The 25,810-nt window shown below is 45.2% G+C and overlaps 1 protein-coding gene across 5 annotated transcripts in view; it reads left to right on the top strand.

Moving 5' to 3' along the window:
- FGF13 (fibroblast growth factor 13) overlaps window positions 1–25,810 on the top strand; it is a 334,864-nt gene that overhangs the window by 255,224 nt on the left and 53,830 nt on the right. For all 5 annotated transcript variants that reach the window (XM_090060585.1, XM_090060587.1, XM_090060583.1 and 2 more), the window contains 2 exons: window positions 66–176; window positions 7,428–7,531. In XM_090060585.1, the coding sequence (XP_089916711.1) occupies window positions 66–176; window positions 7,428–7,531 (215 nt within the window). The remainder of the gene's footprint in view (window positions 1–65; window positions 177–7,427; window positions 7,532–25,810) is intronic.

The raw sequence follows: 25,810 nt of genomic DNA, 5'->3' as shown, positions 1-25,810 counted from the left end.
ACCCCGACAGCATTCAACTGCACATCCAGATTTTACTAATTAATCTCACTTTTATTGTCTTTCAGAACCTCAGCTTAAAGGTATAGTCACAAAGCTATACAGCAGGCAAGGATACCACTTGCAGCTACAAGCAGATGGAGAAATTAATGGAACAAAAGAGGAGGACAGTACTTATAGTAAGTGCCATGAGAATAAATGGTGTGTTTGTGAATGATGGTGTCTCATTCCCCCCCCCCTATAAATCCATTTAAGATGTTGCTGTTGCAAGATGACTGGCTGGGTGTTAGCAGTGTTAACATTGTGCATGTGCTGGCTCTTGACTCTGAAGGAAATGCCATACAAAACCACTGAGAAAAATGAACTAGAGCAAGACTTGTGGCACACATGAAAAACAATCTGAATGTTATCTCCATGGTAATCTACTGAAGTTCATTACTGTCCTCTGGATTTTATTAGATTTTTTTTTTCAACACAGAAAATTTGCTCGCCTACTCGTACCTGAAATAGCATCACGTTATCTCCCCTCTTAAGCAGAGGTCTCATTCGAATAGAGCTGAGTTATTTCACATAATGAGAATTCATCAGCATTGTAGAGTTTGCATTCTCCAGTTCCCCCCACTCTGCTGATAAGTCTGAGCTTAATTATGGCTTCAGTATCGAAGCAATTTTCTCGGGCCTTTTCTGTGAAATGTTTCTGGGTCGTCTTTAACTAAAAAAAAATGAATGAAGCACACCAAATTATGACTAACAGGGGATGTGGGTCTGAGTAAATAGCCCTTAAGGCTTGAACACAACCACTGCGTTCAACTAAAACTAAATTTTCATTCTGAAAAAAAGTTGTGAAGAACCAAGCGTTGACAAGGGTATTTCCTTGGTGGCAGCTGTATAATGCTTTGATCAAGCAATATATTGGAAATCTAAGGGTAGTTTTCCTCTTTCATAAGGCAAATAGCTTTTAATCAAGGCCTTGTAAATAATTAAATACATCATTTCTCCATTGCTGTAAGTAGCTAAAGGTAAAAGTTGATTTCATTTTCAGTTGGTGCTCAAATGCCACAGGGATGGGTGAGAACCAGAAGGCAATAAAATGTTACGTTTGATTTATTGCATCATTTTTCATGCACGTCTACATACTCTTGAGCTTCTGTCGCATTGTTCTGTTGCTTCTGACTGACCCAACAGACCGAAGACCATTGCTATGTATCAGTCGTATACCGGCATTAATGGTGTTGGGAACAACTCAAGGGGTAGGCCAAGTTTTGCAAGGCCAGCCTACCCTGCTTGAGATGCTCCCAAATTTAAGTCCCTTTCCATCCAGTGGGTGACAGAAAGGAAAATGCTCTTGCCACCCTATTGACCACCTCAGGGGTGAGACGGTGAATCTGCAAAATCAAATTTAAGCGCTCTGTCCCGTGCCATTCTTTAAAACAGTCGTTGCTGGTTGGATGTGGCAAGTGATGAGAAACAACTATACTTGATTTAGCTTCTAAATTCATTCATTAAAAAAAAACAAAACAGGCAAATGTGGTCTTTTCAGCTGACGTATAATGTTGTATTGCAACCTCTAAATGTGCTAGACAGAATGCCTTGAATTGCCCATTATTTCCCATGAGACTGTTGCCCTTTATTTTGCCATGTTGTAATGGGGCCTCTCGCATTGTAGAAAGATGGAGATTATGGGGATCAGTCCTGACATTCACCCAGATGCATCTGGCTAATATACTTTCATTTGTAAGGTACGTGAAAATGCACCATTGCCAGATAAAATACACGGTTACATGCAAATTGTTCAAACCACATCTACCTGGAAATCAGACTTCATGAGTGCTGAAACATGATGGAGGTTTATTCTAGCAATGGATGCATCAGGGCTATGCTGCAGCACCTTTCCGGATATGGGAGACCGTACTGCAAAAAAGCATTCTGCTGTCACCTTTTGGGCGCAAATGCTGAGGACAGCCTGATGCTTACTTCATAGCAGATGGCAGAGCAAGGAGAAATGGGTTCAAGTTGCAGGAAGGCAAGTTGAGGTTGGATATTAGGAAAGACTTTCTCCCGAGGAAGGTGGTGAAGCACTGGAACAGGCTCCCCAGAGAGGTGGTGGACTCTCCATCCTTGGATGTGTTTAAGACCTGGCTAGACAAAACCTTGGCTGGGATGATGTAGTTGGGTCTGGTCCTTGGACTAGATGTGACCTCCCGAGGTCCCTTCACACCCTCATTTTCTATGTTTCTGTGACTATAAAAGAGTCACCACCTACATAGCGCTCTGCTTAAGTTGGTTTAGATCCTGCTCTAATTCCATTTGGCATGAGGAAGACAAGGGATGAACCCTTATCCATCCTACTGTGGCTGAATCCTGCCAGTTGTCCTTGTGTGATAAGACTTTGGACAACCAGTGTCTAAGAAAATGCACTTGGCTGCCTTCAGCCAAGATGTCCTGTATTTGGTCCTTACTGACTTATCAGCCCAGAGCCCTTTCCTGTCTCATAAGGGTCTTCCTGTGATGCAAGGGGGCTCATCCCCATTATTCTGGACTCGATTAAATGCTAAGCTGCCCTTCCTTTGAGCTCCAAAAGAGTTTTTTTGCCATTTGCACCAGCAAATCTGCTAAGTCTCTCTCCCTTGCAGGTAGTCTCAGTCTTTCCAAGGCCCATTTAAAATGATCTTACTCTTGACAGATGCGGGACTGTGTTCTGGAGATGTTGGAAATCTCATTTTTAATCATTAAAAAGGATGTCTTCTCTGCTCACAGCAGTGCATCTTCAGTGTGCTTTTCAGGTCTCCTGCATTGCTGCCACCACACTGTCCCCAGAACCCAGTACAGTCATGGCACAATAGTAAAAAAAAAAAAAAAAAAAAAAAATTGGTGGCAAATATCCGTAAACCTCGTCTACAGTGATTCTGAAGGCTATTTCTGAGCAGCCCCGTGCAGCTGTGCCCCATGTTAGCCTGGGCACCACGAGTGGCATAGCCTGTAGGGTAGCAGCACTGGTTCCCTTGCACGTTGCACTGCATTCACGACATGCTTCTGACTGGGGGCTCGTGCACACAGAGTTTGGGAAGGGGGGCTCTGCACAGCACTGCCAGGCACAATTGAGATGTGTCCTTGTTTTGTCTTCATGAAGTGCCCTCTGTCCCCTTTGTCCCTTGCCCTCCGCAGCACCAAGGCAATACATACCTATGGCTCAGAAATGAAAAAATATGCAGATTAAGGAGCCCACAATCTGTTTAGGAGGGTGGGATTTTTGCAAGGCTCTCCAGGCTCCCCTTCCATAAACTGGTCCAGAAAACCTGCATCAAAGTCCTTCCTCTCTCCATTTCTGCAAGGGAAGTGGGCAGCTTGGATGCAGCTTCTGAAATGCATCTCCTTGCTCTCTTGGCCCAAGTTGCTGCACACAACGCAGGCAGAACAGGGTCTCCTCTTCTGGGCTTGATGGAGATTTGAAGAATAGTCAAACCAATAGAAAGGGAAGCATGGGCTTCAGAAAATGGACCGATATTCCTGTACTGAAGTGCAATATGGTGGCTGCATCTACACAAGATGTTTACTGCACAGTAGCTTGTTCCTACTGCACGGCAGCGTCGCCGGGCATGAACCATGATACAACATGATGCTGCTGCATAGCAGCAATGAGCTACTGCACCGTAAGCAGTGGTGGCCTTAGGGTTGTTGGGGCCCTGGGCAAGAGAGTCTTTTGGGCCCCCTTAAAGGCTTAATTTTGATAACCTATTAGCAAGGTGGACATTGGTTGCAAAATTTTGGGCCCCCCTAAAGTGTGGGGCCCCAGGCAGTTTCCTTGTTTGCCCACCCCTAAGGACACCACTGGCATAAGCATCACTTGGCAACCATGTTGGGATGCCGTTGTGCAGTAACGTAACTGCACAGCGGGCATCTTGTGTAGACGGGCCCAGTGTGCATTTAATGACCTCTGAGCTAATCAATCCAGCTGCAACTTGCTGCTTTTTCAGCTTGGCAGTATCGTTTTGTGTCAGTTTTTCCCAATGTCAGTGATGATGTCCTTATTTCACACTGCCTGCGTGTAGTTGCGTTGTGCATCGCCTCGGGCTAATGCAAACTGATGCCAGTGGAGCACAGTGGAAAAAATAGTTAATTTAGGTCTACATTCTTGCCGTCCTTTCCATAACATCTGTTCACAGAGGAGTTTGTTACTGCAGACCATCTCAGACATTGTCCAGAGCATCAATAGCACGGTCAGTTCATTACCAGACAAGGAGTTCTCTGTGGCTGTCTATATTGTTGACAGAGGCACAGGAGACCCCTTAGATCCTCCAAACATGCATGCAAGTCACTCACAGTACCGTGGAAGCTGGATTGAACACCTTCAAGGAGCTCAGGAGAAGCCTAATGCCAGGAGCCTAGATCTCCCTGTTGTATGACACGGAGGGGGAAAGTCCGGCCAATGCTGTAACTCACTGGAGCATGCTGAGAGGGACGGCGTGCTACCGTACCGGTTCTCACCCCTTGTCTACGTGGAGGTGTAGCCAACAGCTCTTGGCTCAGAACAGCGTATATGTGCCCTGCTAGTGCAGACCAGTTTCTGGTTGCCCACATATGCAGCAAAGTGGCTCAGTATATCTTAGAGTCTAACCTGGTGTCGTCCCTTCCCACATTATAGACAGGTGTGGGCTGTCCCAAAAGAAATGTCCTCAGCCAGCTCCATTTACTGTGGAGGCGATAGTCACAGCCTCCTGCTGAAATAGCTGCACGCTAGCTTCTGCAGACAGCATGAACAAGGACGGCCTTGGGGAAAAAAGTGAGTGGTAGCAAGGGAGAGGGGACCCACTCTTTTTTCAGCTCTTTCCTCTGAGTTCATCTGCAACCAAATACATTTGTGGACCTACCAGCACCAGCTAGCCACAGCTGCACCAGCAAATCACCTTTTCAAAGGGGAACTCAAAGTGCTTTCAGGTCCTCTCTTGTGAATAAGCAAAGGAAGGGACACCTCCGGGGCACTAAGCTTCTTCAAAACTCTGGCCCAGCAGAGGAGTCTTCATGCATTAGACCTCAGAAAGGTGTGATTTTTTTTTTTTCCCTGCCTAGAAACAAATCCAAATGTTTTCATGGGATGTTTTAGCTATTTTAGAGTAGCTCATCACCCAAGTTTTTCTTTGCCAAAAACCAAAGGTTTGGGTTTGTTAAAAACTGAAATATATAAAACTTAAATTCAGTATGTCCTTGTATGTGTGTGTATGTGTATATATGTGCATGTGTATACACATATATACACATAAATATACATATATACACACATATATACATGCACATCTATACATATACATTTATAAGTCTGTGTATATGTATTTATGTATATTTATATTCTATGTGTATGTATAAATGTGTGTATGTTTTTTCTATATATACATCTTTGTGTGTGTGTGTGTGTGTGTGTGTATCTATCAATATCTATCTAGTAGATAGCAGATAGATAGATAAAATCTATCTTTATATGTGTGTGTGTGTGTATGTATATGTGTGTGTGTGTATATGTGTGTGTGTGTGTGTGTGTGTAGGAGCCAGTTGGGCCCAATTACATATATATATTTAATTTTCTGAGGATTATTTCATGGAAAGCCAAATATTGCTGTTTAAATGTTTTTCTTGTGCAGCACCGTGTTTCTGATGCACTCTTGTTGCTGCGTAGGAAACAATCCTCTGGTCCTAGATATTTCCACTAGATCTAGTTTTCTAGCCTCTTTGGACAGGCAGTGAGGAAGAGGAAGCTGGACGGTCCAAGTTCACGTGTTTACAGGGCAGTCTGCAGAGTGACCGCGGCACGGTTCTGCTAGTTAGCATGGGGCAGAATAGTACTGGAGACGTGGAGCGCTGGCTGGTGCCTGCATGAGCAATCAGGGTTTATACCTGCAGGGAGTCTTGGCCTGTAGTTGGGCTGCTAACATGCTAAGACTTCTGCTGCTGCGTCTGCTGCTTTTGCCACCTGTGCTAGCTAGGCTGAGCCGTCACTGTCGTGTTAAGCCAGGGATAGATCCCGGCGGTGTTTGGGACTAAATTTTCTGTTGGCACAAATAGCTTAGACTCCATAGACATCAGTGGTGCTATGGGCATTTCCATGCTCTCATACTAGATGTAACCTTCTTTAAGGAGAATATAATCACATCTCCTCTTTTCCCAAGTCTTTTTTGATACTCTCCCCCATGCCCAGAATTTAGGGTCTGTATTAAATACGATTAAGGTGAACATTGCTTTTTAATTAAACGTCACCCATTGGGGCTTGTCAGCTTGAGAAGGGAATTTGAAGCTTTTGTGTTGCTTTCCTTTATACTTCTGTATATCAACAAAAAAAGTCTTTTTTTTTTTTTTTTTGCCATGTGGTTTTAAACGGCATTTGAGCAACAACCAGCAATACCAAAACTCTTCCAAGTAATAACGCACTGGAAAAAAGATTTAATGCAGCATTCATTTATCCTCGTTCAAGAGGCAAGGGCATTTTTGGGCCTCTCATGTAATCTGTGATCCATCACAGCTACAACATCCCTCCAGCACAACCTTCATCCTAGCTCTGCATTTAGATACCAGTCTGAGTGGGGAGCTGCGGGTTATAATGTCATCTCTCGTGAGTTTTCATTTTTAATCCTGCCCAGGACCTCTTAGGGTCGTGGTACTCTATTTGTGTTCAAGCTGCTACATCCTTTAACAATGGCCAGGAATTTGAGCTCAGGCAGAGCTCTGTTTCTTTCTTGACTTTGCCAGCTACTTCCCCATTTCCTTGTTATTTAAATAGAAGTCCTGCTGCCTGCAAACACAGACATTGTTATGGCACAAATGGTGCAAGAGCATGGAAAGCACAGGCTTATCCTGTGAACAGTCATATTTGTTTTGTCCCAGGGTTCCCCACCCTATTTTGATGGCTTCCCTTCATATTTTAAAATGTAGTTCTGTTTTAAAAAGAAAATGTCATTTAAATGCTTAAATTTTTCTGAATCCCCCACCCCCAGCCTTCTCTATTTTTGCATTGGTGCTAATCACCAAACTGGACCCAGTCTCACCGATGGATTTTGGTCCCTTCCATAGTGGCCTTGCTTGACAATTTGTGTTTGGCCTAAAACTATTGCCCATGTCTGTCGCAGGCAACTCATTTCCTAGCTCTGTCACTGCCTGGTTGGGGGATACTAGGCAAGATGTATCAGCTTTCTGTGCCTCAGTTTCCCTGTCTGTAAAATGTAAATAATGTGGGTAAGTCAAACCACCTTTCGAGTTACCAATGAGATGCACAATGTTAAAGCTATATGTTGTTATTACTGCTACCGACCATGGACAGAAAGGTTTGTATGACCTGCTCTGATTGAGTCTCACAGCTATAGATGAATTGTCTGTCTTATGTCAACATGTTTAAACTAAAAAAGAAATTAATGTTTCTATTTGTTCTCTTTTTCTTTCCCTCCTAGCTTTGTTTAACCTCATCCCTGTGGGTTTACGAGTGGTGGCTATTCAGGGGGTTCAAACAAAATTATATTTAGCAATGAACAGTGAAGGATACCTATACACATCAGTAAGTAACCATGTTATTATTGCTTTGGGGGTTTTTTTACCCAAACTAAATGTCAATTAATCTAGTTCTAACTTTTACAGACGGGAATGCAAAACAAAGTGTGGAATTACATCTCTGCACCCTTTTTTTTTTTTTAGGTGGCTGCTAAATGTAAGAAACATTACCTTTGTTGATAAAGTATATCAAACTATTGCTCTCTATGGATATGTCTACACGTGCACATTTACTGTCCAGTAATTTAGGTTACTGGGCAATAACCAAAAATTACTGCACGGCATGGGCTCACGTCTACACTTACACATCTGTACTGCTCAGTAACTGTGGTGACTTGCACCAACTTGGGCTTAAATTTGATGCCTGCATCATGCAGATGTCAAATTTATGCCCAATTAGTTACTGCACAATAATGCACATGTAGACACCTTACTGCGCAGTAGCACCGTGTGTGGACTAACTTGGAACTACCTTTAGTCCCAAGTCAGTCCACACACAGTGTTACTGTGCTTTAATAGCTGCATGTCTAGACGCCAGCCTAAAAGACACTTACTGCGTAGTAAGTTACTGTGCAATAAATGCACCTGTTGACGTGCCCTGCGCATATAAATGAAACCAAAAAAAAAGTGTACCTTTTGAAAGATACCATTTTGAATAGTGCCTGGTAGCATCTGAGCAAGTTCTTACTTAAAGAGGTTCGTCATAACTAGAGATGGGCTAGAGCCAAAGTCTAATGAGTTTAATTAATGAAAACCTCCAGAATTTGATTCCAGCCATCCCTCACACATTCCAGTAAGGAAAAAAAAACCCTTTGTTTGGCTGGGGAGACTAAGGTTATATCTGCACTGCAAATTGAGCTGTAAGGAAGGAATAGGGACACGTTCACAAATCATTCTCATGTCTGAAGATGTTTTCATATTCCTGTAACGTTGAAACACCTCTGATTTCTGTTGCTAAAAGGGATTAGAGAAAGGCATTTTTGTTTGGCAGGGATTTTCAAAAGAGGCTAATGGAATTAGCTGCTCACATCTCCCAGCTTTAGTTATCGAGCCATCAAAGAAATGGTTTGTTTAATGGTGGTGATAATGTTTTTGATAAAAATTTCAAACAAAATTGTTGGAAAAACTTCTGGAAAGGGGGATGATTTTGAGAAAAAAAATATGTAACCTATATACACACGATGGATGGATGGATGGAGAGGTAGCTAGATTTATAAAAATAAATGAATAAATGTAGAGTATGTAGGTGGGTGGCTGCGTCCATTTTTAATAAGAAATCTCCCGGTTGAAAAATCGGTAGCATTCTAATTATAGGCTACCCACTGGTATGAAATGTTCACTGGTATTCACTACAAGTTGTTTACTTATTTTTAAGGCTCGATTGCCTCGGGCAACTTTAGCACTGATAAAAGTTAAAACTTGAAATGAGCTTATTACGATCCGTCATTTTTTCCCCTTGCAATCTTAAAAACTGACATGGGGAACTATTCTTTCATCTTTTCTTCCCTGGAATTTTCCAGGGTAAAAGCAAATGAGACCCAGCTAGACTTTTTAGTCAAATTTCAGTCATTTAAAGCCAATTTTGTTTTGCTCTGGCAATTTGCTTCATGCTGTTAGAGCCGAGGAAACGTTTTTCAGGGCAGGGGCCATGATCTGATTATATGGAGTCACACAGCACGACACGACCTACAGCAGTGCAGAGTACTGCTATTCTCATGTGCACTTGCTTTGCATCGTGGTATAATTGGCTCTCTCCGGTGTAGGACGATCGAGAATTGTGGCTAACGTGTCTCCCTCTTATCTTGACTCCAAATACTCCCCTCACTGAGCCAGCGTTGTATTTCCTTGCATTACGTAAGGCCTGTTTCTGCCACCCTTTGCCTAGTTAAGTGCTATCTGACTTACTGAGCAAGGTTTTGTGATTCGGTAGTAAGGTTTGTTCAGTATGGTGCAGTTCAGTTTTGGGTATATGGGCAAAATCCAGCTTACAGTGAACCCTCTACATATGCACAGGCTAGTTTAGATAGTAGACTAAAAGGCACGCTGAGCCCCATTTCTGCCACCCCTCCTCCTACTTCTGTGTAGTGTTTTATCAGGTGAGACGTTGGCTGAAATCAGTGAAGCTCTGTGGATTAAGTCCTGCTCGGGTAACCGAATGGGTGGCTTTCTCGATTATCTTGGGTAGAAGTCCTAGCCGTCACTGTCACTGTTGTTCTAGCAAGTCGATGTACTGGGAAAAGTAATTTGTAGCCTGTAAGTTGTCATGCAATACCAGCAGGATGAAACGCGTTTTCTTTGCATCTGTTAATATTGTATTTTTAATGCTTCATACCATTATAACGTGAATTCCTGCCGCCATAGTAGTCTCCCATTCATTGTTATCCCGATGATCCCATCTGCTAGCTTATATTTAAATCCCACCTGAGCTCTTGGTCTCGGTATGTATTTATTTGTATGGAATACAGCAACCGGGTGACGGAAGAGCCTATAAACAACGCACCGAGGGATAAGGCTAGAGTGACAGTTTTAGATTCGATACCCGTTGCAAGGCGTCATCAGTAGCCCGGCGCAGGCCTTCAATGCAGCCATTAAAATGATAAATAAGACATTTGTTCGTGATGTGCTTTATAGTTTGGATTTCGCCACACTCACACTTGGGAGCTTCAATAAAATCCCACGTATGTAAAAGGTAGTTACATCTACCTTGTCTAGCGCAAACCCCATTTAACGTTATCCAGCTCTGCCTTGGGAAAGCAAAGTCTGGGGGTTTAGAGGTGGGGTCCGTGGTAAGAAGTGTATTAATGATATCAGTTGTGTTTCATTGCTGGATCAACTTTACCTTGAAGTCAACGTTTTCGTCATTCAGCTGTGTTCTCACACTGCAAAATGGCCTTCTCAACCTAAGCCCTAGCCTGGGGAGCTCATTAAGTTGCACAAAAATTGGTAGTGAATTGAATGAAAGCAGGTTTTTGTAGATGCTTAAAGTAGCCTTTAAGGTGATGGGGGGGTGATGGCAACCTTGTGGTTCTCTCTGTTAGGTGTATTATATCTTACTACACAAACAAGTGCTATCAACCAGGAGTCCAAATGTCTGTCTAGACCTCCTGGGCACTCGTAGTTACTGAATGGTTGGTCTTGGTAAATCCTAAACATGCCAGAAGCCATAGGCTTATATTCTAAAATATACTTTCATGGACACTTTACAGGCAATTAACACTGATCTTCTTTTCCCCTGAGATTTTCCATGCTAGTTCTTAATATTTCTCCTGTGATTTGGGTTTCTGTCTTTACTTTATTTGCTGGACATTTGGGGCTTTTTGAAAGGAAAGGTCAAGCTTCAGTCATGGTAAGATCTTAGACTGACTGCAGTTACGTGCTGCCAGGCCTTTGACGGGCCTGAAGGGATTAACTGACTGATTATATACATAAGAAACTGTAAAAAAAACAAAAAAGCAGCTGTATGCCGATATAAACAGCATCGCTTCATTCAGTTCAAGAGCTAGGCTAATTTACATCAGCTGAGGATGTTTTCTTTGCACCAGTTGCTTTTAATCGTAGTTACCTGCGGCCATAGTAGATGCATAGTTTCCAGAGGGCAATGACACTAAGTCATTTGATATGGAAAGAGAATATAGTGACTTTCAGGCATGGCCACTTGTTCCCGCCATGGCAGGGACTGAAACGGCCTCCACCAGGTATCCGTACTGGTACATGCTTTAAATTGCATTGCTAGAGTTTGAGTGGTTTGGCAAGCCATAGTCCAGTGTCTAAAGCAAGAGCCTGTTGCGTCTTCCTCCCGCGCCTCTTTGACTTTTACCCAGTAATAGAAATAGACATTGTTTTGTACCAGGATAAAGTAAAAGTGCTTTTCCCTAAGCCCCAAGGAAAAGCACAGGCATTTGGGCACAGAGGAACCAACAACCTGCATCCCCTGCTCCTTGGCTTGAAAAAGGCAGCTGCTGATACTTACTCCACTTTTCATTCACTTTCCAGCTGTTGGCAGACTTTCTCCTTGCATTTGATGTGAAGTCTGCACAGTCCATTCTTCGCAGTTGAGTTTTCTGGCAGCGGGGTCAATGGGGTTTGCCTTGAATATCCTACATGTCCCAAAAATATTTTCTCCCCATTAATCCGTCACGTCGGCATTAACTGGGAGTTTATTTGGGATCTTATTCAGTCTGTTGTTTGGCACTCTTTTTGGCCCACAGGGCTACGATCACCAGGATGGTTTGCTCCTAAGCTGGTGATCTGCAATCATGGGCAAGGTGGATTTGCTCCGTGAGGAAATCTGCCGTGTGCGAGAGGTCTGCAGACTGCAGCAGATACCCACACTTGCCAGCCGGTCTTTTCTCAAAGGTTTGTTACATCCACAAGTTACAGGCCAAATGAGGACTATACTGTAATTATTAAAAGCTCCTCAGGGGCGTGAGATTGAATCCATTTAAAATAATGACGGTTTATTAAATAACTATGTGAGAGCACGTGGGTTTTACATACACGCACTGGAAGCAGGTTAGCGTGACATGGTACCTACAAAAGGAGCCGTCGGTGTTTTACACAAGTCCGTTTTGATGTCACTGCACGGCCATGAATTCATGGTGTATGGCTATCTTCTCTGTCCTTGAGAAGGGATGGATTGGCTTTCATGTGCCTTTTCTTTCTGGCTTCCCATCGAAGTAAAATACATGTTTCTCCTGTAAAGCAGCTCAATGCATGTATTGATTCACACGTTTAGTATGGTAAAAACGAAATCCTACATCTTGCTGCTTCATCCATGCTACTCTGATAGTGATGAATGCTTGCTTGCTCTCTCATTCCAGGTAGCGGAGTCTGTGACCAAAAGACTAGCAATGTTTATGGTTTTCCCCCATATTTCCATGATGTGTGGAATTGCCTGTAAAACCCAGAGAAAGTCTCTTTCTCTTGGAGTCTGCGGTAGTAGAAAGTAGCGATCCTCCGTAGCACGGTGCGGGGAAGGCATCATGAGAATATTTGTTGTTTGCTCAGTTCTTTATTTCACTAATACAGCAGTTTTGTGTGAGAGACTGCCCTTTAATAGCCAGGCCTATGAGTGAAGCCATGTCCTTATGCAACCGGAGATACTTATTGCTTCCAGGATCCCATGCTTTCAGCCCTGGCAATGGGTATGGTTGGGTCCTCCTTCCCTTCACTGCTTTTTGCATCTTAAGGCCAAGGTGAAGGGGGCAGCACATTATAAAAGTAGGTTTCCACATTGGCTAGTATTGGGGGTGCCTGCTGAAAGTCCCCAAAGGACTAGCATGCACGTCTACCCCTGCCATCCCCACACCTTGCTTTATAGCTATGTAGGTGTCCCTTTTAGTAACACCACTGCCTTTAAAGCCAAGGGGCTACAGCAGCCTCCATCTAAGAAGTCAGCCTTTGCCCACGGGTGAACATGGCGAGTGGTATCGCGGCGTTTTGAGCTTCCAATAATTAATGAGAGACGATGGAAGAAGCATGCACAACAGCTAACTGCTGAGAAATGCTGACTTTGTCACGAACACCGCTGCACTGAGCCTATCGTACAGCTCTTTGGGGGCAACGGCAGCAACCACGCTCATTTGTTTTCATATTTGCTTTCCGTGGAGGGATACGGTGCAGTTGCGTGTAGAGCTCAGCCTGGGCCAGTTTCTTGAAAGGAGCTCTCGTGTAAGAAAACCAAATGGATAGATCAGGGCGTGCCAAGGAAAGGAAGTGAAACATAGCCTTCCTAGCCACAAAAACCTTGACTTGTAAACAAGGACCCAGCCAGGTCTCTCTGCAAGGCGTTTTCTTCCCTCAAATGGTACGTGAAACATAGCAGTGGCATGGTTAAGTCAGGGTTTTAGTTTTTCGGATGGATAAATCCAGTATAATGGGAGCTGTTGGGGTCCTCTTAATTTTTTTTTTTTTAATGGTTAAAAAAATGATTGGATTTTGCAAACCCTGCAGGGACTGTAATGCTTAGAGGCTCCATTACATTCTCGACATTAAGTACCCTGTTACGTTTCAAAGGGCGTGATCCCCACATCTGTTGGGCGGTGGTCGAAGCGGTTAACATGGACAATGCGTGTCGATTGTTTTAGAACAAGAAAGAAGATGTGATGAGAAGGTGTAGGTGTTGGGTAATACTGTTTCTGTACTTTTCTGTAATACTTTCACTGGCTGGATTAAGATTTCAATTTTTTTTGGAGTTCATTTATATGCAAGGAACCCTAATTAAGAAAAACACCATGTTTGAGTCAGAGGCTGAATTCCTGTTTGAAATTAGGCACAATGAGTTTTCCTCTGTTCTTGCAATGAATTTGGCTGTGAGTTCTCTAGTTAGAGTTGAAAACCAGCATCGTGTAAAGCCCCATTTCCATATCGGTGGTTTTCTAAATATTCACCCTTTGGAAATAACCTTTTTTTTTCATCTGCCTCCAAGGTGATTTCATGTTTTAAGTTTGGTCAGAATCCCTCCTGCGACTTGTTGGCTAGATGCGAAGAGGAGAGAGAGGCAGGGAACAGAGTCTTCCTGTTTAACAAAAGTTGAATATTTTTTGGACAGTTCGACCAGTGTATTTAAAATAAAAAAAAACATGGCTTTGGTTTTGAAAACTATTGAATGTGGCATGTGATTATGTCTGCCGGAGGAGCAGTGCCTCAGCCAGGTTTGCAAATAGCTGCCTTTGATTTAGCAGTACTGTGTCCTTTTGCAGACGACATGGTGTCTGCACATAGTACAGGCTGCAGGCCAGCTTGTAGGGGACCCTAGGAGAGGCCAAGGGAAGGTGTTGATGTTTCAGGAGGTCCTATACACTTACCAGGACTGACTACTGGGAGCTGTGTGGTCTGCACCCTGCCAGAAGCCTAGGGCAGGGGGTGGGGATGCTGTTGGGGCCAGGCCCTGTTACAAAGCCGAGCACACCTTTGAAGCATGGTGGTTCCACTCCTTACAGGTGCTCGCTCCTTCGAGCCTTCCCTTGAAAGAATTTGAGACGTGCACACTCAGGAGTGATGCCCTTATCACCTCCTGCGGGATGCAGCATGCTCTTAACTCTCACTGGCTCTAATGGGAATTTAAGGCACTTGGCATCTTGCAAGGATATATATATTAAATGACAGGTTCATAGATGATTATTTACACTTGCCTTGTTAGCTGTTCAAGGAGGTACAATGCTTGGACTGGTGCTGCTCCTCCTGCTGTAAGACGTGTAACTTGGGCATGTCCGCTCTTATTTTTAACATCTCTTTCTGATCGCATGAGCATGGATTGCACAGAGCACTTCCATATAACACTTAACATGACATTTTATATGTAACTTAGCTTTGCACAGCATCCATCTACCCTCTCATCGACTGGCATGGACCCGGTACTCCGACTCCACTGTGAATACATACGATCCAGTGCCTTTGTGTTGATTACAGCCAGCAGCAATTAAATGTGATTGCATTCTCAGAACAAGTTTTTTGAATTGGTTTTGGTAAGTTGGAGAGAAGAGAAGTTTGTGCATATTTTAATACTGAGTAGCGCAGTGCAGGCACACTGTAGCTAATGGTAATGGCTCGGGCATTTATAATGAATTACTGGCAAAGAGCATTTCTCCACCTCGGGGAACGAACCTAGAGATAGGAGAAATAATCAAAAGCTTCATCTAGTTAAATTTGCATGTCAGTATAAATCAGGTTTCACCACGAATGCCCAAGTACCGAATCTGTCGTCATACTGTAACTTAACGATCGTGTCTGTGATACAGCGGCAGTGCATTTTCCTTCTCATGATGCCTCGTCCAAAGCTGGAGAAATATGCTATTTCCTTGCAGCTATGGCTGCAAGCTCCCCAAGCGCTCGCAGTCCCGCTCGCTTGCCAGGGTGCTTGTGTCAGCTGTGCCTTGATCTCCGTGGAAAGTGCTGCCAGGTGCAGGAGCTGCTCTCTCCTGGATTGTAACCTCTGGGGCAAAGCCTTGCAGCTTGCTGCTCGAAGCAGGTTCGATTCACCGTTCCAGCCCCATTATGTCACTTCATTGGGGAAGGGGAGCGCGCAGATGCGCCTCGTCTTGGGAGATCCCCAGCCAGCCCAGACAAATGGCTGTTCTGTCTTATCCCAGAGGCTGGGCCAGAAATATGGGGCATTTTAAAACGATGCTTTCTCGCTTTCCTCTCCCCATTTCTGCACAGAGGGGTGGACTTAATGAGGGGTGCAGTGAATGGGTGGCAGGGAGGTGTGGGCGGGGGGGGAGGTAAAAGGAGGGTGCTTTGGTGAATGCAAGTGGTCAGTCGAATTTGAGGGAGAAATCCCCTGCTGTTTCCATAGGGGATGATGCTGGTGGGCGGTGGAAGTATTACGAAGAAAATGCAAGCTGTAGCTCTTTGAGAGGGGAAGGAGGAGTTCGGTGCGGGGCAGCGCCCCGTTCTCCCTGCGACCAAGGATAGTCAGGACCTAGAAACAGGCTTTCCAGCACAGAGTCAATGCTTCCAGGCATGATGAGAAAAGCAACCGTGTAATAAAGCTTTGCTCAAAGGCTTTCAAGGACTGCAAGCAGCACAATACAACCTGGTCTTTAAATACAGTTCAGCAGAAACTGGTACTTTGCAAGCAATGGCTGTTAAAATCAGCAGTGAATTGCAAGGCAGTTCCTACAGGAATATTTTTTTTCAAATGCTAACACAACAGGCACTACACAGCTCAGACTGAAAATGACCGCCCCCCCCCTTTTTTTTTTTTAACTATCAATTTCCAAAGCCATGAAGTGAAGTGGCTAAAGCTTTTGTGAGCATTAGGCTGCAGGTGATGGGGAGAGGAGGGAGCATGAAACCCCATAATCTCCAAGCACTAGCAGGCGACTAAAACAAGGCTGACAAAGCAGTGCGATTTAATGAACTTGGCCCCGTGCATTGACTGGTTATACCATACACTGATCAACGTGGTGGAAAGTGGGAAAGTCTCGGCCAATACCGTTGTCCGGTTGGGCACGACCTGGAAACATTTCACAAGTGAGAGTGGTTAAGCAGGTGGCATGAGTTTCCAAGTGCTACATGTCGAGCATTTCTAGACTCCGGGCACGTTTGCAAGGGATCTGTGCTCTGGTGACCCAACAAGTGGATTAGGTTGCGTTGGCTTCATGTAGACAATGTGGAGGATGTGGCTTTCCGTCCGAAAGTCTTGGAGAACGGCGTCATTGCTTTTTGACAGGGGAGGTGAGTGATGTCAGACTGTCAGTGGGGCCCTGTGACCCCGTATACCATATGCAGCATGCAGGGCCGACATGGGCACGTGGTGCATACAGGGCCCCGCTGCACCAGCCCTGCGTGCTGGGTCCAGCATGGCCTGATCCAGCCTGCAGATGAGCGCAGTGGCCTTCAGGTGGCCCATGGAGCTGAATGAGTTTTATACCCCAGGCCTGTCCGAGTTTCCCCTTTGAAAGCCTTCCCCTGCTTCTGCCTTCCAAGTGGAGCTAATGAGTAGCTCCTGCCAGGGTGATTTTGGCACAACCGCTGCCTTTTTAAGCAGGTTTTTATAAGAAGGATCAACTGGCTGACCCTTCCAGCCTGCTCCGTATCAATGACCGCTCCCGGGATGATGCTGAAACTGGGATCCCAAAACAATTTGGCAGTCCCCACGGACCTCCAACATGTTGGTTTAGTATAAGCAGGCAAACCCAAGACAACGCAGAGACAGGGAGACTTGTTCGATGGGTTGGGGTTGGTGAAAGCATTGCAGTCGTGGCACAGGAAGCCTGACAGAGGAGACAACCAGCACAGGCCGGCGTTGAAGCTGTGGCTGGTCAGCACTGCTCTTGCGCGGGCTTTGACCGTCCCTCTCTTGCAAGATGCCGGCACGTTTTCCCATTCGAGGCAGGTTAAAGCACAGCTGAACTCTGACACACGAGCCCCTCCTTATTCAGTGGATCTGCTGCGTGCACGTCCGTGCGTTCATTAAACAAGCCTTTGCAGCTTTTATCGTCTCTTCGCTCCGAGGAGACCAGCTCGTGGAGAGGCAGCGAGCACTCTTCCCCCTTCCTGCTTGGCAAGCTCCATGGAAATGTTTACTGATTTCTAACTATTTACAGCCTCACGAAGCCAGCAAAAGCACAGATTTGTCTGCAGCAGCTTTATTACTGGTAATGAGGTGCAAAAGCTGAGAGCCCCGCGTGACTCAGAGTTAGGGGGGCATTTGCAAGGCTGTCAGTCAACATGCATCTTTTAAATAGTCCACTGAGCAGCGTTGATTGAGACTCATCACATAAAAATAAGTAGGAGTCCCTCTGATGCTATTTTCATAGCTGCTTTTGAGAAAGGGACCACAGTTGAAGGGACTTCCTAAGCAAACCATGCTGCTTCAGTCTCCAAATGTGTGAAAGCCACCCTCTTAACATGACAGCTGTTCACAGGAATCAGGGAAAACATTCAGGAGTTTTGCAAAGTAAGAGCTCGCGCTCAAGTTGCAGCAGCCAAATTGGAGAAGAGTCCAGCCAAGAGGGGTTGTTGGGTGCATATCCAAAGAAACTTTGGTTCACCCACTGATAGTTTGTTTGTTTTTTAGCAAGGATAAAAGAAAAGGGAGATCAATATTTGGAGCTGAGAAGGGCAAATATTTTGGAAGGAGAATAACCTAGGGAAATCTGGTTCATTGCTGTCCCTCGAGAGCACTCACTTCTGCCACTGGCAGGGACAGATGGGCCATCGGTCTGACCCAGTGTGGTGCTGCTGCTTGTGTTTTTAAGGCAAAAAGGCTCAGATCAAGGAAAAGTACATCTTCTCAATAAAAGTCTACTAAGACACGTGCTTTTCTTTACTTGGCTGCTTTTGTTAGGTACTTTAGGTTTAATAGAGGAATTCAAGATGTAGCTCAGGTGATTGATTCTGGTTAGCATGCCAGCATAATGGCTTTTTCTGGCTGGCTGGGTGGCTTGAATATGCCAACGTATGGGACCTTTTGTATCGTGTCCTCTGTGGATGCCATCGACCCATGGATGCTCTTCCTGTTTGCTTCCATGAGTTGATCTGAGTAGTGGGGAAAGTTGACATGTGCAACACCTGCGCCTCATCTGAATCCATTGGGGAAACTCAACAAAGCTGGCTTGGTAACTGGTGCAGAGTCGGTCTGTTTATCTGAAGGCTTCAGAAGTATCTAAAACTGGCGAAGAAATGGGATTTCAAAGGAAGAGCACGAAAAGGGCCGAGCCTTACCAGTCTGATCCTCCTTTCATGTACGGTTAGGCAACTAAATTACCTTTGTGGAAGATGCTCCTCGTGTATACTTCAGCGGGAACCAAGTCATGCCCCATGTCCTCACTTGCAAAGCAACGAAGGCTGACACTTTGCACCATGCAAACTCCCATTGGACCCGCTTTGTGGGACGAACTTTTCCTTTGAGCCCCAGTGGCAACAAGTGGCGGGCAGACTTGAAGGTTTTGCAAGGTCAGTTCACATCCACTCCCTGAGGTCAGCGTGCCTGTCCAACTCATAGCGGAGCTGTCTAATGAGTCTTTGAAATGAGGCTCCCAATTTCCAAAGACCAGGCTTCTTGTAAACCCGCCAGGACTCGCAGCCTCCAGCAAGACTAGAAACGCTTACTGTCTTTCAGCGCTCAGGCTGCTATTCTAAAATGGAGGCAGTGCATAAAGCAGAAGTTCAAATACATGCATTTATTTGTTCATCCGGTCCAGTTATATGCAGCCTTTCCCAACGGAGGCTCAGGCCGGCTTACAACAAGAGGTCAGTATAACTTATGAAACAGGAGAGTGACAAAAGAACAGAACAAATTAAAAGGGAACCAGAAGATCAGCATAAAACAGGGAGCCTCTAACCAATGTCTCAGCCTAGCTTCGTCTGCTAAGCCCCTACCCAGATAGATGCAGCCTGCCGATGGTTTTCAAGGACAGTCCTGTGCTCGAGCCCATTGAACTGGTGTAGCCTTGAGGTTAGGACGGCCTGGATAACGGTGGCCTGATTGAGTCTCAAGGAACAGGTCAGAGGCTCGTCGTCGGATGGAGTTGGTGAAAGGTACTTCTAGCCACTGCCACCCTATGAAGATCCAGGTGCACCCCAAGTCTATGAACCAGAATGACAAGGGGGGTTGAAAAATACAAAAAAAATCCCATTCTGTCTACTGATACTTAGGTTTCAGTTCATGGTCAGGTTAAACGTTGGGCCAAGATTCATGTTCGCTCTCGTGATTTCACACCAGACTCAAAGACCCGGGTTCAAATCGCCCGATCCTAGAGCAGCATCAGCCATGACTGAGTCTAACTGCCATCGGCAGAAGGCACAATATGCGCAGAGCCAACAGGCGAACATCGTAGAAAAAACAAAAAGCCAACAAATCCTACTGAGCAAAATGGACAAATGGCCAAGTGAGGCCGTCTCCCCTGCAAATGTTTAATGCCTGTGATGGCTTGAACATAACTGAGATGGGGTTAAACTTTCTCAGGTGTGTTCACCCCATGACATGTGAGTGTGGAAGAGCAAAACACCTCCTGGGTAAGCATTACCCATGTGAGCAGTCCCTTCTCTAAGTGAATAAGGCTGTGTCTACGTACTAAACGTACCCTGTTTCAGAGGAGTGTCCCCCAAGCATGCTGCTTTGCTCTGAGCGGGCACCCTGCTGAGCCAGATGCTCTGAGATGGTGGCTGTGGCCACAGGTTGGCTGATTAGCACAGTGCAAGGCAAGGCAAAGCTGCGTGCAGACTTCCCGTTGAGGGGCAGCCTGTCTGGAGCAATGCAGTGTGCATGACGGCAGCACGTGGGGGACATGGGAGCTTTAGCAAAGGGGCTCGCCTCAGGCTGGCAGGATCCAGACTGAAATCCCCAGAAACCGTTCCCTAAGGTCTCCATGCACCTTCATGCATTAGAAAAGGCATGAAGCAGCGGGAAGATGGATAAAGCTCATTGAATAAAAGACAGCAAGTTAAGATCCTCAACTGGAGGGAACTGCCAGCCTTCCAGAGCTGAAATGAGGCACCCAGCTGCCTGCACGAGGATGGCGTGGCGCACCAATGCACCTGACCCAGTTCTCTTGGCTACAAGTCATTAATTCCTTTCAGGTAGAAGTGAGTGCTTTGCTTTTTGTGTATGCGCAGACGTTTCCATTGGAAAAGGTTTTGGTGTGGCGTTCGGGTCAGCTCAGGAGCCCCTTTGGCACCAGTGCAAGTCACTGGATGTCCATAGTTTGCTTTTCCAAGGTAGCAACCTACCTTGGCTTCAGTTGAAATGGTTGAGTGCTCAGGGCTAATAAAAATCAAGTACCATCTGGAAAACTTTTGCAAACTATAGCAATAACTAATTCCCATTTGATTGGTGCTAACCAACTCCCTGGTCCCTTTCAACCACTGCAGAGAAATAATTGTGTCCTGACTGGTCTACAAATATCAGCCTGATACACAGGCAGGGAACAGCCATAGCAGAAAAGGCATAAAACTAAGCTGATACGCTGGATAGCATTTTAGTAATTTTGCTTCCAGTTTCACTGTGCTTAGCATTGAGCGCTCCCTTCCATTTTTCATCCGTCTTATTTCCTGTAGAACCTTCCCCCCTTATTAGCGTACGTTCCCCTTTATGTAATATGACGTCTTACATCGTGTTATTTTGCTGCCATACATGCATGTACAAGAGCAAAACAGTTAAGCTACCCATAGTACCGTCTCCCTTGCATCTCTGTGACAGCGACCGCACAGACTCACCGTTCTTCCCTCAGTCCCTTGCCCAGCCTCAAATCCCACTAGGTCTTCGTAACCAAAAATCAAAAAAGCAGGTGAACTCTAAAAGACCCTATTGCCAGTGTCCAGTCCTCCTAGGCTATGAGAAAGGCAGGAGTTGATCTCTCTGTGGGTATTACTGTGCAGCGCTAGGCAGTGCCATGCAAAGATCTGGTTCTGGACAGGACAGCTGGACCTGTAGGAAGCAGTCTAGGCGTGTTAGCATGGCAGTCCAGCCAAGCTAATATACCCTGCTAAAGAGCATCTGAGACCTGAGTTTGCCCACTTAGATATCTATGCACTGCCCTGCATTGCCCTGAACTGCTCACATCTGAATAATTGGGTCTTAGCATGAGTAAACTAATTTGAGGAACTGAAGACATGTCTGCGCTGTTTCTGCCACCAGCTCTTGCTCCCCGTTATTTCACACCTTGATCATTCAACTGGCTGTGCCTGGCACTAGGATTTGGCCACACAAATGCAACTGCAAGCTCAGGGCCTTTATTTGTAGCCTGAACCAGTTTCCTTAAATGGGAAATGATTGGCTGCCTGAGGGATACAGCAAAATTCAAGCCGGAGCAAAAGGCCTGCTTGCCAGTGGTTACTCGCATGTAAAGCCCTCGTTAATTTGCTTGTAGCTACCACTCTCATTAACGAGAGAAGAGGAAAACAAGTGCAAGCTCTTGCCATGTAGAAACAAGGCTGCATCACAGAACTAGCAAAATTGCTGCCGTATTAAGGGGAAAAAAATACAAAAGCCAGTATTTCCCTGGATACAGAAAAAAGCAGAATCTCGCTCATTCTGGTGCAGCGTCCCTTTGGGGTCTGCCTCTTTGTCACGACTGCGAGGCTTTCCGATGAAAGCCGTGGGCTTTATTTGAGTCTTTCAAAGAGGAAACCACGCCGGTTGTCTATTTTGGGGATGCCTTGCTGTTTGGGTTTTCATTCATTTCCCGGGCAATCCCGTAAGGGAGGCAGCCCTATTCCCAAGGCAGTGCATTAAAATGGGTCACGTTATGCAGCTGAATATTCTTACCACTGTTGCTTATATAGGTTGATTTCTTTCAGTGTTGCAACGGAAGACATTAATATTAGTGTGAGTCCACTTCATTTTACTTAAAAGGTTGTGCCATTCAATTTTGAAATCTTTCATTTGCCTTCCCCACCCCTCAAAGAGGTAAGGTTCAAAAGCAACTTAAGGTGAAGTTAACGGGATTCTGTTTGGGGTGGGGTTTTTTCAGGGCGAAGGCGAGTTCGAAGTAGCTGGGTGCTTACACGGTTGGGTCTTCTACTGAGACCGCGTGTCCACAAAGAGAGGAAATAAAGGGCTACCATCTAATGATGTTGCTCCTTGAACTCAAGTGATAGAAGCTGTTGCTGTTTAGTACCAAAGAAACTGCTAATGACCCATAAGGGAAGATTCTTGCAGTAGCAGCAGCATTTTTTTTTTTTCCCCCCAAGTTTCTTTGCTTAAAATTTGAAGGCGGAAACTGTTTTGGCAAAAATGCAATGTACTCTCTGACAACTTTCAGTGCAGTTGATTAGTGTTCCTGGGAGATGGGGCTGGTTGACAGGGGACCATGAGAAGGAGGCATTTGAGCAGGATGGCAGCTTATGGCACCTCGGTTATGTATTCTTCTGTCCAGGGAAAAGGCCGTCACCCTCCAAGATGCAGACGGTTTGCATTAGCGGTCACTTCTCTCATGTGCAGCTTTTCATGCACGTGCGTATTTTAGCTTCCTCGAAACTTGCTCTTTTTTATTGTTGGCATTATTAATCGTCCATGTCAGAGCAGTGCCTCGTGGCCACGATTGAGTTGGAGCTTCCCTGTACAAGGGGCTGGACAAAGACACAGTGATAAGTAGGACAGTTCCTGTCCTAAATGCTTTTTGATCTAAACAGACAAGATTGGCAGTTGTTAGGAGAAAGCATGTGGTGGTATTACAAAAGGCCACAAAAATAAAGGATTTCTGGTTTCATTTGTGTTGGACCAAGAGCAAAAAAGTCTTGATTAGTTTCCACAAGCCAGAAACGAGGAGAGAATTGCATTTAAAAAATGCGATGCTCAGATGACTTGCAATGCTCTCTGGGCTTTGTAGCTTCCCAGTAACATTTACAGGCCCATCTGATTCACCCCCGAGCAATCCTCGGGGATCCCAGCACCATGGTCCCAATTCCAGCTCCATCACAAGGGGCTTTGAGACCCGGGCAGCCTTTCCAAGCTGGGGGACACTAGATGTAGCTCCGTGGGGCATTTGCACCTATTGTCCATCTCCTGTATGCTGAGTGTCTGTGGATCCTGGAACATTCATTTGGGGTGCATGGGGTTTCATTTGGAAGCGTGGAACAGCTGCAAATGCTAACTCGAAAGCAGTTTAGCATGTACAGAACCGTGCAAGGTGTTGTGTATTTCACACCAAAAATGACTCCTTGAAAGGTTTTGTGCATGCTGACAGCTGCTTTTGGGGTGATTCCTGGCTGTTTATCAGACTGCAAAGAGCTCAGCACATTGGGTTACATTACCTGCATTCTATTTCTGTGGTGCTGCATTATGGTACGGATGCTGCTTTAGCTGCTGCAGTCGTGGACAAGCAGAGCGGACTGGCTATACAACGTGCGTTGCCACTTTCCATTGATATCCCACCAGCTCGCTGTGTTTAGGAGACCAGAATAGAATGGGGGGGTGGGAGGTAGGATTGAGGTTAAATATCCTGAGTTCAGTGGGGCTGTGCAAGGAGTGCATCAGAGGGGAACTTTGGCCTTGTGGGCAATGGGAGAAGGCAGCAAGGGAGTTTGCAGGCAGGTATTGAAGAGTGAACATGTCACACATGTGCCAGGGATGGCTTAGGAATAAAGATAATGCTGCAGAAAGCTAGACAAGGTGACCCTCCACTGGTCCCTCCTGCCCAGAACAACACTATGATTCAGATTATTCCTTTTCATGCAAACAGATGCATTTGGTCGATTTCCATTTCACGCCCAGAAGATTATCCCATTTGATGATGTCGACTCTGTTATCTCATTTGTTCAGAAGTAGGGTAACATGTTCTAACCTGGGTGCCTAAAGGTAGGCTACCATATCCTCATTGCAGCATGAAAAGCCAAGACGTGGTCATCAAGCATGCTGGGCACTCAGCAGCTTCTAGTGAACTAAATGCTCAGCATTTTTTGGAAGTGCAGCCCACCAGTGATGTGATGTAAAATGCAGCCTCGTTTTAGGCAGCTAGTTTTGAAAACCTTGCCTCCAGCTCACGATTAAGTCTCCTCCATACGAAATCATTTCAGTATACAAAAACTGGGAGGTGGTTCTCCACGCTGCAATATTCATTACACCCTTTCCCAGGCTTGTTCTTGGAACAGTTGAGATTCTTGCTCCTGTAACACACCAGATCTAAAAGTACTTTATGCAAATTGTGAGCTTCAACCACATTAGTTAATTGCTTCACAAATTTGCATTCCTAATCAATCTGAGATGCAAAATAACACCGCTACTCCTTTGTTGAGTGTTGCTAACAGTTTGTGCCTCATTTATTTAATTTTTTTTTATTATGCTGATAAGAGCAGTACCCCAGACACTAAACACTAATTCTGAAGAACTTGCTGAGCTCAAAACCAGCCCATAAATAATCCTGTCCTCCTTTAAAAATGTGTCTGTCCTATATTGTGCCACCAGCAAGGATGGAAAAAAGAATAGAAATAAAGCTTGATAAAGCCCCAAGCAGAAAAATTTTGCAATGAATTGTGAAACCTTTGATGGCTGAGTCTTTCTAGCTTATGAACAGGAAAGTCATTAGGTGATTTGACTACAATGCACACATTTCATACAGTCATGGAAAGTGAGGGCTAGAAGGGATCTCAGGAGGTCACCTCTAGTCCAACCCCTGTTCCAAGCAGGACCAGCCCCAACTCCATCATCCCAGCCAAGGCTTTGTCTACCAGGCCTTAAAAACCTCCAAGCATGGACAGTCTACCCCATTCCTGAGTAACCTGTTCTAGTGTTTTACTACTCTCCTAGTGAGAAAGATATTCCTAATATCTAACCTTAACTTCCCTTGTCCATGGAGAGAAACTATTGAGTACTAAATGGCTCTTTAAAGTCAAGGGGAAAAGCATTACAAGAACTGGTGGCCGAAAGATAAAGCCAGAGAAATGTAAAGTAGATATCATGCACCCATTTTTTTTAACACTGAGGGTGCCAAACTTTTCCACCAAACTACCAGTGGAAGGGGTGGATTCTCCATTTCTTGATGTCTTCAAACCAAGATTAGATGCCTTCCTCAGAGAGGAACTTCCTTAGCCTGGGTTTTTGAACCTGAAAGCTTGCTTAATAATTGTTTTCCAACTATTTAAGTTGGTCTAATAAAAGAGATCAGATTCATGCAAAGAACCTTGTCTTCCACGGAGAGAGGCCTTTAGGCCTGAGATGCACGAAGCATCGGACCAGATCTGATGGTCCTGCCTGACCTTAAACTTTGCCTGGGTGGCAATGGGTGGAAACACTAGGGCTGTGTGCTGTGGTCAACCCATCCCACACAGCAGCCTTTCTCATCCGGTTCATGATGCCAGAGGCTCTCAAAAGGGCACCCAGAGAAGATCACTGCATCCC

This window comes from Crocodylus siamensis, chromosome 8 (assembly GCF_052110815.1).
Source record: "Crocodylus siamensis isolate JL-2025a chromosome 8, ASM5211081v1, whole genome shotgun sequence".
In the NCBI taxonomy this organism is placed as follows: domain Eukaryota; kingdom Metazoa; phylum Chordata; order Crocodylia; family Crocodylidae; genus Crocodylus; species Crocodylus siamensis.
Note: the sequence above shows the minus strand (reverse complement) of the source record. Positions and strands in the feature narration are given on the sequence as shown.